This window comes from Acromyrmex echinatior, chromosome 10 (assembly GCF_024713525.1).
Source record: "Acromyrmex echinatior isolate Ae372 chromosome 10, ASM2471352v2, whole genome shotgun sequence".
Taxonomy (NCBI): Eukaryota; Metazoa; Arthropoda; class Insecta; order Hymenoptera; family Formicidae; genus Acromyrmex; species Acromyrmex echinatior.
This window is the reverse complement of record NC_141861.1, coordinates 5580103-5592753: the sequence shown is the minus strand read 5'-3', so window position 1 is coordinate 5592753 and position 12651 is coordinate 5580103. Positions and strand designations below refer to the sequence as shown.

Genomic DNA, 12651 nt, shown 5'->3' with positions numbered 1-12651 from the left:
TTTGCAGAAAATTTCCTTTCAATCTGTTTCCATCTCAAGAAAACACAGGAACATATAACAAAAAATCAAATCTGTAACGTAAATAAAAACATATTAATAAGAATTTAGCAAAATTGTTACGAATAAAAATGTATTGATTATATGGAATAAATGAAGATCTCTTTAATTGTGTAAGGTTATTTGTTAATTAAACAATGCGTACATAATGGCAGTCATTTACTCAATTTATTAAGATATACAGGCCGACAGTTCCACTATCTATATCTAATTATCGGTTCGTGTCATCCGAGGCGATGCACCCGGTACATAAAAATCATTTGACATAGTGAAATCGTCGGACATGATACATTAATAACATTATTATAACTTAATTTGAGATATAGCTACGATCGCTGCAGCCTCATTGGTATTCTATTGAACGACGTTATCATACCAATACCGCCGTATCATCTCAAACAGTATATAATATTCACAACACTCGCCTTCTACACTCGGTTTAACAAGCGCAGCCTCGAGTCATCCTCTCAAAGACGACGATCCAGACTGATCACAGCACAACGTATCTACAATATTTACAGAATTAACAGGGAAAGGCGCATAACATGTCACATCCGTATCGTCTAAAATCGAACGGCATGATGGCAATTTATGATATGATCAGGTACAACGTAAGAGGAGATTCAAAGTGGTTGAAGCGTCGCAGAGCATTCTCTACGTACATATATGCCCATAATAGTCGCACACTTGCGTCACGCGATGGACAAAACGAGAAGTGAAAAATAGGAATTTGCGCGAATATGATAATCGCTTTCGGAGATGCCAATCAATTTTTCGAGAACAGCGATTCGAGAGAGAGATATTTATATATATATGTACGCTCTATATATTCAACATTAATCGTAACAAGAGTACGCGTTGCACCTTTCCGGATTGTTACCGTTTCTGATAATCGCGGTCGCGTAATCCCGATAGAAACCGATATTTCACTCCATCGAAATGTCATAATCGCGCAAAAAGAAGCCACGAAGCTCTCTGCGTCACCGTCGTCGATGATTCGAGGCTACTTGATGTCTAGCGTTAATTCTTTCCCCAAAACACACATACTCGGATGCGAGCTTACAGATTTTCATTGAACTCTGTTAGCAATCGCATCACGCAAAACATGTAGGACCATGTGCTCGAATTATACTTGCACTCCTTATCAATCCAACAACTAATTACGAGATTACCGAGCGATGCGTCTCGACACAACTACGATCCGTACGTATATATGTATATATATATATATATATATATATATATATATATATATATATATATATATCTATATATCTATATTTGTTTATTTATATCTTTTTATGCATACGTATATGTATATTTACTGAATACAGTTTCTTTGTCTTTCTCGTAATATGGCAAAACGCCTACATAATATTAAAAACGTCAATTAAAATGCATTAATGTCTCTCAATTTTTTCAAAAGAAGAAAATTAATTATCCCCTAATGATTACTAAATGGTTTAATGAATTATGGCAAATGTACATGACGTTTCGTTTCACACGGAGTATCGAAAGCTGATATGTGAAAAATCGAGGATAATAGTTACGGATAGTCAAACGGCATTTGAAAAACGTTACTTTTGAAGAACGTTACACATATTAATACGATGGCCAATCGTAAATTCAAATATTTTTTTCGGGAGTTGCATGTTAGGAAGATATTATGGAGATCATAGTAGAAAAAATTCGAGCAGATTCATCATTGTGTCCGAATTATCAAGTTTCGCTAATCTAACACTCCACTTCGATTCATAGATAAAAAGAAGAAGCGAACACTGCGCGATCGCTGCGCCGGCCGGGGATTCTCAGTCCTCGAAATGTCCCGAATTTCCAGGGAGAAGTCTCGGTTTCCTCATCATGGACTAAGTGTATTCCCAATCCCCGAAGCTATTCAACGCGAGATCACCTGATAGAAGGACATCGCGGGTGACGGGTCTCTCTCAATGTATGCGCTGCAGCATTTCTCCTTGACGTTTCTGTTCAAGAGAGTTCGCCGAGACGGTCGCGGAATGGGAAGCTTGTCCCGTACATAGGAGAATCGAGTCGCGCTATTTTCACACGATCAGTCGAGAAAGCCTAAATGTAACTTCGTACTCACCGCATATATACTTACACGACATATTATATATATATTTATATATTTATATATTCATATATATATTATATATATATATATTTCCTTTGCGCTTGTTTTCTCTCTGTATAAGTTTACTTTTAGTACGAAAATAATTTCAAGCGCGACGCGGTTAGTATTCGTCCGTCATTTGCCTGATGGCATACCGGAACCACGCGCGCACCAGCTGTCGCCGGCCCGGATGCCGACCAATAAACACTAGAACTGGAAGCCCCGTTCCTGCGACGTAAGAATCACCTTCGGATGGCCGGTATCAGCAATGACAGGAGGCTCGAAATGAGAAGGATGAGCGGCACACGATGGAACATACCCGAGCTCTGGACGTCCGGCAGCTCACCCGGTGGCCTCATCGATGCTGGGCCGAAATCCCTATCATAGTCTGGAAACAGACGAAACTACGCTGCGATTGTTCTAGCAAAATAGAACTATTATGTGAATATAATATAAAAAAAGTACCATTCTTTTTCGAATATAATTAATAATTTATTCGCAAAAAGAATAACTATAAGATAAAAGAAAATAGAAAGAAACATTGAAATATGAGACCTAAAATATTATACTTTGTTTATCAGTCCTGGAATATAGATTAGATCGGAAACGATCAGAATATACGCGGTCATAGACCTCGAGATGCTATACTATAAATTCAAACATAAATTATAAATAACCTTACAAGAAATATAAATGTAAATGATATGGACTATTTTACATAATAGTGTAAAAGATTATATAATATATATAGTACCCATTCGGGAAATTGAAAAAATACAATATATTATACATCACTTTGACCGATTTAATTTCCATTTTTATCTCATATTTCTACATTTTCTTCTACCGAATTGTAATTTATTATTCATGATAAGGTTAGTAATTCAATAGAGATAATAAAACCGATGTATAAAAACACCTAAAATGTCTCTAATGATTGTTCTCTGTAAAACGCGATACCGTAAAACTTGTAAAATTGAAGAACTGGTAAAAGATTTTTAACGAAAGCACATGTATAATGAACGTAATTGCTTCCACTTTAATATGTCATAAAGTTCATTTGCATGTCAGTTATAATGGTATTATATTTGTAATATAAATACACACATATATATGTGTGTGTGTGTATATATATATATATATATATACATATATACATGCGACAACTTATCCAACTCATTATACGATAAATAGAAGATCGAGCAAGAGAGAAACGCGAATGAAATATAATAATTGTTCACAAGCATCTAGTCAGATAGTAATTCAGATTATTTTTATGAATTGGAATAACAAGTTTGGAGAAATTTGATCGATTAATTTAATGTATAATCAATTATCATTTTAGTATTTCGTCACAAGAAGTTCTTCAATGTATTTTGCTACAGCTATACGATGGAAAAATGGACATTTAATCAATATATGATAATTAAAACGATAAACCTGTCCATTAATTTCTTTTAAGTAATATAAATTACGTGTCATCTAATTTTATATTTATGGAAAGAAAACTGTTTAGATTATTAATAAAATTGTCTTAACAAAACCCTAAATTATATATTTATTTATAACAAACATGTTTATATAATATATTCGAAATACAAATTTTACTTGATTTCTTACTAATAAGTATAAAATTTATACATTTGAAAAATAAATTTCGTTTCTCTTATAAGCGTGAATCTTGAGCAAATAATTTGTCATTTATTTTATCTAGTATTAATTACACAAAAAGAACGATTTAGCTAAAGTATTAAAAAATTTAATTGAATACAGATTTAAAAATAATTTTATTGAACCATCAAAATAATTACGAATTTCAATTATAATAAGTAATTGAGCAATGCTTCGATAACCAGCACTTAAGCATTTTACATAATTTGATGATCCAACACAAAATAATTTTCAGATCTGTACCGAAATTTTTAGATACTTCAGCAAACCATTCTTTCCATGTACGATATTTCATATCTATGATAAAAATATAGTTTTATGTATTGTAATAAATAAAAGTCAAGCTGATAGTCACTGCTGATAGTAAAAGAGGCAATTTATTCATCGCCCGAGAAGTAATATTCTTTTGCTCCAGTCAATGGTTAGCCGCAGGGCAGACGACCATTGGAATACCGTTCGCACTTTGTATCATCGACCGCGAACACCACCACCGTCAACACGTTTTGGACAAACTTCTTGGCTGTATTTTCACGTAACGTGGCCAGCAGCACCGCCGTTTGCCAGCTGCGCGGCGTCCGGAACAAATAGTTGGTAGCGCTTGAGAATACGCGAAAATCGTCAAGCTCGGCGGCTCATTTCCTCAGTGGCCTCATTCTCGGCGCGACCGAATACATGCACGTACGGTAACGAGCGGATACGGAAGATAAATACGAGGAGTTGTTGCGGATAATGTGAAACGAGGGGGAGGGGGAGGGGGAGGGGGGGAGCGACAAAGAGAAAGGAGAGTCAGGAGGAGAGCCGTGAGCCGCCGCCCCCTCTCGTGCGCGTCCGGGAATTAAATTCGAGCGAACTCTCGGTTCTACCGGAATTTCTGCGATGTTCAACTCGCGTAAATCCCTTTTTAACGAGATAAAACCCTCGGCGATGAGGAGCGGCCGGACCCCCGAGAACGCAGGAAGGGTAAATTCATTTGAGATTAAATACATCCGACGTCTGTTAAATCGGCCCTTATCAACCGTTACCATCAAAGAAACGCCGGATGAAATGTTACTGGATTAATTGCGGTGCCGCAGTAATTCGCAGATGTGTCTTGCGAGCTTTTTCATTTGTTATGTGGCGAGAAGAGCGATGAGACACGTAGTGAGATACGTAGCTAAGAGCTGCTACGCGAAGCGCGTCATGATATATTGTGCTTCCGGTGCTGAGCTACACACTTGAAAGTCCTTAAACTTTAATAAGGTTGTTTAAACAAATTTTTACGCTTTAGTGCGCGAAAGAAATAATCTTCCACAGTGAGTTTACAAACAAAACGATTGTGCCTTCTCATAATATTGTTCAGTAACAAGTAAAAATTAAAAAAGTATAAAGTTATACGTAGAACTATTAGGCGTAAATTAATCCTTGAATAAATTTCATGATAATATTATTAATAAAAGAAATAATTTATGCGTTAGTTAAATAGCATATAAATAATTATCGGTAAATTCTATAAATAAATACCTACTATACGAAGTAGATTGAATAGTACGCAGACGTCAGAAACTTTAGAAAAAGCTCTATTTTATCCGATTAAACTCACATCTACCAATGGTAACTTTTATTGATTGTCCGAACTTTGATAAATGAATTGAAGTCGAATCAACATCGCCACCTGTGGCACTAATGTATAGTCAGTAATGTTATAGAAACGAATATATCAATGACTGTAGACCATACATCAGAATGTACGATTATTGCGGTGATAAAACTTCATGGCCCCGATTACCTTAATGACTTCCATCCACGGCATTATCAAATAATCTAGGATCTACTCCCTTGTAACAAGTTGCATTTATTAACAGCACTGCTATCTGGATGAAACAAAACTTTTACTCGTTTCATTAGTTTCACTTTCAAATCGTTCCATCAAAATTTTTAAACTAGGTCATATTGACAAAATTGTTATTGCGACATCTATTTAACAAATGTTAAACAATATATTTCTAAAAAATATATTATATATATAATCATTAGAAATTTTATTTTATATATAATTTATTAGTATTTCATTAATAAATATATAATTAATAAATACATAATTCTAAAGAAATTACTATTATTTGTCTCAAATATTCCAATAAAGTTTAAACTTAAATCATTCATTTTTTAGAAACTTTTCGTATTTCTTAACAAGTAGACATTTAGGACGAACGATATTATCAAAATTTGTTTTCTGCAAAAAGCCGGAATGTAACGACTTGAGAAAAATATCCTTTTTTTGCTTTTTTTCCTAGCACTGGCAGATAGTCGTCCCAAATGCAAGGCGTTTCTCGAGAGTAGTTCATCGTGCCCCTTGGCTTGCCCGCCAGGAACGGACGTCGAAACCGCACGTCCGTTCGGAAAAAGTTATTCCCACCTACCAGTAAAATCCACTGTACGTGACTTTCCGCATGGTCGGCGACAGACGAGCCATTTTCCAACACTTTAACAACATCTTTACTGGCATTTTAGTCTGTACATTCTCTTACCATTGATTATATTTCAGTGGCTTGAAAATCGCTCGAAGGTACTCGAACTTCTAATTAATTACAATGAACCTTAAAATCGTTTGATCACTTATCGAAGATAGGTCAATAACTTTTACCGAGTGATTTATAACGTAAAATAATTTGCTATACAAATTCAATTTTAATCGTATCAGATATAATGGATGTTTAAGAATTGTTTCACTGACATATTCTACATGCATAATAAAACAACATAACAAGTTTTCTCATTTAAAATTAATTTTTATAAAAAACCGCGTCACAAATCTCCTTAATTATCCTCAAGTGTATGCTATCGAAAGTTAAAACAAATAGTCTTTTTTTAAATCATTCTATGGAATTTATCATTTAAATTCGTAGATTTTAAAGTGGATGTGTATACGTACTAATTGTTTTTATGACATTAGATAAGAAGTATTAATTGTAAAAAATGGTCGAAAAGAATACAAATTACAATTGTATGCACACGAGACAAGACTCTGAAAGTCAATTGATTTTTAGAGAAGGAAAGGAAAAAACATAAAGCGAGAAAAAAATAATGGAAGAGTTTGCCTCTCTCCATTTCTTTCTTTCCACTTCCTGATACCAGAGGTAGTAGACGGCCGCGGGTCAACGCAGCTCGTTTTTCATTAATTGAAAGTAAACTTCAGGAAGGGAAAGCTAGCCGACGCTTGGGGGAATCTTTGAACAAAGTCATTCCAAGAGTTTTGAACTTGCATTCTGCCGCCAATCTCCGTCAGCTGGCTTGTATAATATAAGAATCTGTGAAGTGCTTGAAGTCGTTAACGTGCGAAGTCTACCTTTTGCAATAGAAATCGGAATCGATAAAAATACTGTGGAAAACGATCCATGTAAACAGATTTAGACGCTGAAACTTATACGTGATCATTGTTTGAAAAATACATTAGATTCTCCAAAAGAAGAGTAACGATTTTGCGTTTATCGCGTGAAATATAATTGAATGCCTCGTAGAACACATTGACTATTATACTGTGGTCGAATTTCGAAATCTGGGGATAGTAAACTTGTACAAAGGATTTACGTGAAAATGTTTCAACAGACATCTTGTAATCCCTTGTAGCTTAACCTGATCAATACAAGAGCATTGGTAGTGGAGCACAGTATATACAACAATTTTGTATGTATAAAGTTATAATGATACAAGTATAGTGTTATTTTAAAGAACACTTACTTTATAAAAAAAAAATAATAGTAATTATTCGATATTTTTCAATAAATGTATTAAATATTAACTAGACTCAATGTGAATCCGAAATAGGAAATACCGTTCAATATTGTGTGTTTTTTCCTAATGAATGTTGAAAAAAAGTTTAATTAAAACTTTTTAACTTTCAGTCATTTTAGTTATAGTACGCAAAAAAATATCACAATTATTGATTGCTCAATGAGCAAGCAAACAGCCAGTTAACGTACTCCTATATTCTCACTTAGATTTTACGACAGCGAAGGAATGACCGCAGAATCCTTCCCAGTCAATAAAGAGGGCCGAGTAACGCGACGAAGTAATTCGCTCGCGGATAAAGTGGATCACAGAGCATTGCCAATTTAATGGATTTTCTCTCTTAGGCTCTCCCTTCTCCCTTCCCTCCCTTCCCCTCGATCGTAGATCGTTGACGAGGTTTTAATTACACTAATTACTCGAACGACATGGCGGTTCGGACGGAACGTGTATCGTCATGGGAAATGCCTGGGCTCTACGCGGAGCGTGTTAAAATAGATATTTACTGACCTGGATTTCGCCATTCCTCGACCTCGTAGTCGAAAGGTCGTTGATTTTGTCGTGATTTCTTGTTACTGTTTCTACCTAAAATGCATTACACAAAGGCGGTTTTACATTGGTGCTCTACGGTAGGCTGTTGCGAACGAGGAGTTGATGGTTTTACTTAAGAATCGAGAAATAAATGAATGCCGGATTTCTCTCTCAGAGGCTTCGCTCGATCCTAAGTTAAAATATTATTTCTACCTATTTCGAAATCCATATTAAACGCTTCCGGCGGTTTAAGATAATACTGCATTACCTTACCGCTCAATTTAGATCACGACGTATCTTTTCTATAGCTGTCCTACATACTTATCGTATGTATAACAAATATAACTGAGATAGATATAACTGATATAGACATAAACTTGAGGAACGATATCAATATTTAAATAAATTTAGTTACCATTCTTGTGCGCTGACGTTGCATCGTATGGCTGCTGTGTTGTAGTTGTTGTCGACGGGGCTGGGATTTCTGCGTTAAAGTAATTAAGTGGTATACTTTAATATTAAATTCGAGCGCTCAGGAATGTATAGAATTGCATTCAAAATAATAGATGATACTGAAGATATACACAAATAAGTCAAGTATCATTACGACGTAGAAGTTTGTTAGATTTTACGATTACTCTTCACAAGTCCATGATGCTGAGACACGTTGAAGCGGTCTACAATTGTTTTCGCGTGGGTCGTCGGTTAAACTAAACAAAACTTCCCTTTCTAGTCTACTATTAACGTTGTCAAGAAAACAACACATCTCAAGGAGTTTCACTATGAAACCTCACGAACTTCCGCGTCCTATCATGCTCCACTTTGCTTTTGTGTATTATTCGAAATTGAAATCTTTATTAATTCGCACAAGTTGATATATCAGTTTGTATTTAGTAATATAATATTTTTAAGAAGACTCTCTCTGTGCTTTTTTGATGATTGCATTATATCTGATAATTATGTTAAATACAAATTTAATGAGCAATTATTATGATTAATGCTCGTAAGAGAAGTGTACTTAATCTCGTCTATTGCTCGTTAACGGCGAAGACTCAAATATCTTTAAGTAACTTACTATTGGAAACTAATTATTTCACCATTAGCGCGCAGACGTCGATTTTCAAATAATCGATCTTAAATAGACCATAACTTGATATCACTTTGCTCAATATTTTTCAATGCACGATGTTAAACGTTTTTTACTCTGTGCGAGGATATATCTTTATCGAATTTTTTACTTATATCGCATTCGATATGTATTGATATCCTTATTATCATCGTGATACGACTTACCATCTAACTTGATGACACCATCCGTTCCGCCAAGAGAATTTTGTGCGATGCATTTATACGAACCAAAATCTTTCGGACCGACATTCCTTATCTTCAGTATCATGTACCTGTTGTAACCACTGTCGGTGGCTACCGCATCGTACTTGTCGCCTGAAACAGAATTGCCTGTGCAAATAAAACCAGGTTCTCCGGCTTCCATTTAAAAATAGAATTGTGAAATCGTGAGAGATAAGAGGATAATTTTAAATATCATACAGTCTACATGGAGGATTGTTCATTTATATACGTTGAAAACTTCTAATAACCATTTGTTTATGTATTTATAATTTTCATGCTTGTTCAGTGCGTAAACAAAATTTTTAAATATCAAACAAAACTTTTAAATTTTTGAGTCATTTTTTTAAATAAAATTGATATTTGATTTTCATTTATTAGACTGTTGTAATTAGTATCAATTTTTATTTATGTGCAATTTTATTTTATTTATTTATACAATCTTAAATAAGTAAACGAAGACTAGAATATTCAATAATATTGTTCTTATCAGTTTTGATATTCTTCCTTCAAATTGCATAGTGATTTTTGTAACAAATATGCAATCAAACAACAGTAATATTTTTAAAAAACTGAAATGTTATTTCTTTTCACTGGAATTCTAAATAGATATTTCAAAGTTCTTTATCAGACATGCAATGATTGTAGGGAATGTGTGCATTCGGATTCTTAAAATTACCAGAGACTATCATGTCGCCGCGTTCGGTTGTCCAATAATTTATCGAGTTCGGGTAAGCTTCAGTATGACACTCGAGGGTAACGTCTTGTCCAATATACGCTCCTTCCAACTGATTTGGTATAGAAAGCATGGGTGGAACTGTAACACAGAAATGATATTCATCATGAATTATGTATATATACTTTCCAGTTGCTAGGAACGATGGGACGCAATGAATAAATTTGCATTAATATGTAAGACAAAAGTAATTATGGGAAATGTGAAAATATTTCAGAGTTTAAATTGATTATAACAACTGAATTAACTAACGATATTCATGAAGCTTGTCATGTGTGTGTATGTATGTTCTATATAATTTTATATTTAGTATGTATATTTTTGTAAAATACAAATGCAGCACAATACTACAAGTAGCCAGCGGATATAATTATCTTGCTTGAGATCAGACCAATTCTAGCAGTCTGATGTTTGTTAAATGCTAATCGGAGAACTCATTAAAAACAATGTAGTAAGCTTATACAAATATGTATTCAGAATTTTCTTTTCTTCTCTAAGTTACAAGCCGGTTTTAACGTCCGAAAATTCAGTTGAACCTTGCAAAAAAACACGGCAACGCGCGCAGTATTACATGCAATTGCACATATGCTCATCTTTGCTTTGGAGGTTGTCACGATGTAAAAGCACTATCCAAAAATAAACGATTGCATGCCGTTGCATGCAATGCAAACTACACGTTGGTTTCATCAAGAAATTTTCTACTAAAGAAACAAAAAATTTACGACATAAAAAAGTTCTTCTTTCTGTGTATTTATTTCAATTTTATTCAGTATTTTAATGAGACGTTTCAGGGAAATATTTCTATCGATTTGTTTTAACTGCGAATTTATAAATATTATCAACCATTCATTTTAAAATACGCAAATTACATTTTACAAATTTCTTATAAAAAAAAAATCTCTTTTACAAGCTGATAAAATTGTTTATTATGAAATTCTCTTGCAAGAAATCCATATATTTTTATTAAATTTATCCAGTTTATACTGTTAGCCAAGATTCATGTTTATTGCGGATTATTATAAATACTTGTAGTATTTTAAGAATTTTAAAGAAAATATAATATTTTATATAAAAATTCAATTGATATTTGATGTATCTGGTGTACCATAAATGTACGACTGTTCTTTTTCGATCGATACTGATATCTCGATGTAGGGATAGGATCGTGTCATAGTTTCATCTTTTACAGACGGACGTAAATCGCGATTTACTAGTAGAGGTGCATTTTCAACATAGCTGCAGAATTTTTTCACCTATTTCCCTTTCAAACTATCCTACTGAGCTATCAATAAATCCGTTGACAGAAACGAAACTACAATTTCATATATATTATTCAACATAATTTAAAAATATATTTTTTGTTTACTAAATCTTTCACTCAAGTGTTTAAAAATTTGATCGTAAGACTGTAACGTTTAACATTTATAAATATTGAATCAAGAACACTCATCCAGTAAAGATAAAGTACATATTATCTTAATATCTCTATATATCCGAATAATTTACATTAGCTTCAGATTTCAATTTTTCCCGATATAAAATCTTAAAACATTATTTTCTTTTAAAATTAACTATCCCTGAAACGATCTCAATCTTTATAAATCTTCGTATAAATTGTGTTATAATTGCACACAATCTATTGCAAAAAAAGTATCTCTACTAAAAAGATAAAGTCACTGAAAAACTTGTTAGACGATATATTTCTGTGAGAGAGATACACGACTGTTATTAATTCACGCCATGAGTTAATAATACTTGTGCGTTTATCATGCCTCACGCACCGTCAGCAAATCAACATCCGAGAGAATATACTACAATATGCCATATAATATTCCCGAGAAATCCGAAAGAAAAATACTATGCCGCGCCTGGGGTCGCGTGTAAGTGGCCAAAGTAGTTGACGCAATTCGTGATCCTCGTACGAAATCGCCGTTTGAGGCTTGAATTTCTTGGACGATTATTAATATTTGTGTTCGCCCGCGAAAAGAAAACGTAGAAGTAAGGAACTAATGTGTCAGAAAAGATGGCGCAGGGACGCGTTTCGCACCCTAAACTAAATGGAATCCAAGAAATGTCGGTAGATGGGCGACGGTTGAAATAGGTTCACCGGGAGGAACGGACGTATATCGACCATATCTGGGTCAAGTAGCCACCCATAAATTGGTGGCTAAATGAGACGTTGAAAACCGACCTAATGTATAGCGCATCGCGCGAGAATGCTTCTACGGATGAAGAACAGCTATTCTTCAACAAATTGTAGCTGTATTCGTCAAATAAGATTGGTCCTGTCATCTCGCTCCTATATTAATAAATGTATATATTAATAAAATGCATATCTTTTATAGTTATCGATATTTTCTCTCCAATTTATAACGCATTACACTATTATTCATAAATTATACGATGTATTAATAAG

The 12651-nt window shown here is 34.0% G+C and overlaps 1 protein-coding gene across 10 annotated transcripts in view; it reads right to left on the bottom strand.

Moving 5' to 3' along the window:
• Positions 1-203: 203 nt before the first annotated feature.
• Positions 204-12651, bottom strand: part of LOC105151373 (Dpr-interacting protein kappa) — a 196235-nt gene continuing 183787 nt past the window's right edge. For 4 of the 10 annotated variants that reach the window (XM_087410242.1, XM_087410245.1, XM_087410243.1 and 1 more), the window contains exons 7-12: positions 10179-10316; positions 9446-9610; positions 8568-8636; positions 8132-8206; positions 2432-2573; positions 204-563 (exon numbers count right to left, since the gene is read on the bottom strand). In XM_087410242.1, the coding sequence (XP_087266368.1) occupies positions 548-563; positions 2432-2573; positions 8132-8206; positions 8568-8636; positions 9446-9610; positions 10179-10316 (605 nt within the window). In that variant the 3' untranslated portion in view covers positions 204-547. Of the gene's footprint in view, positions 564-2427; positions 2574-8131; positions 8207-8567; positions 8637-9445; positions 9611-10178; positions 10317-12651 lie in introns of those variants that run through there. The other 6 variants (XM_087410248.1, XM_011065047.2, XM_011065051.2 and 3 more) reach the window with 4 other exon arrangements.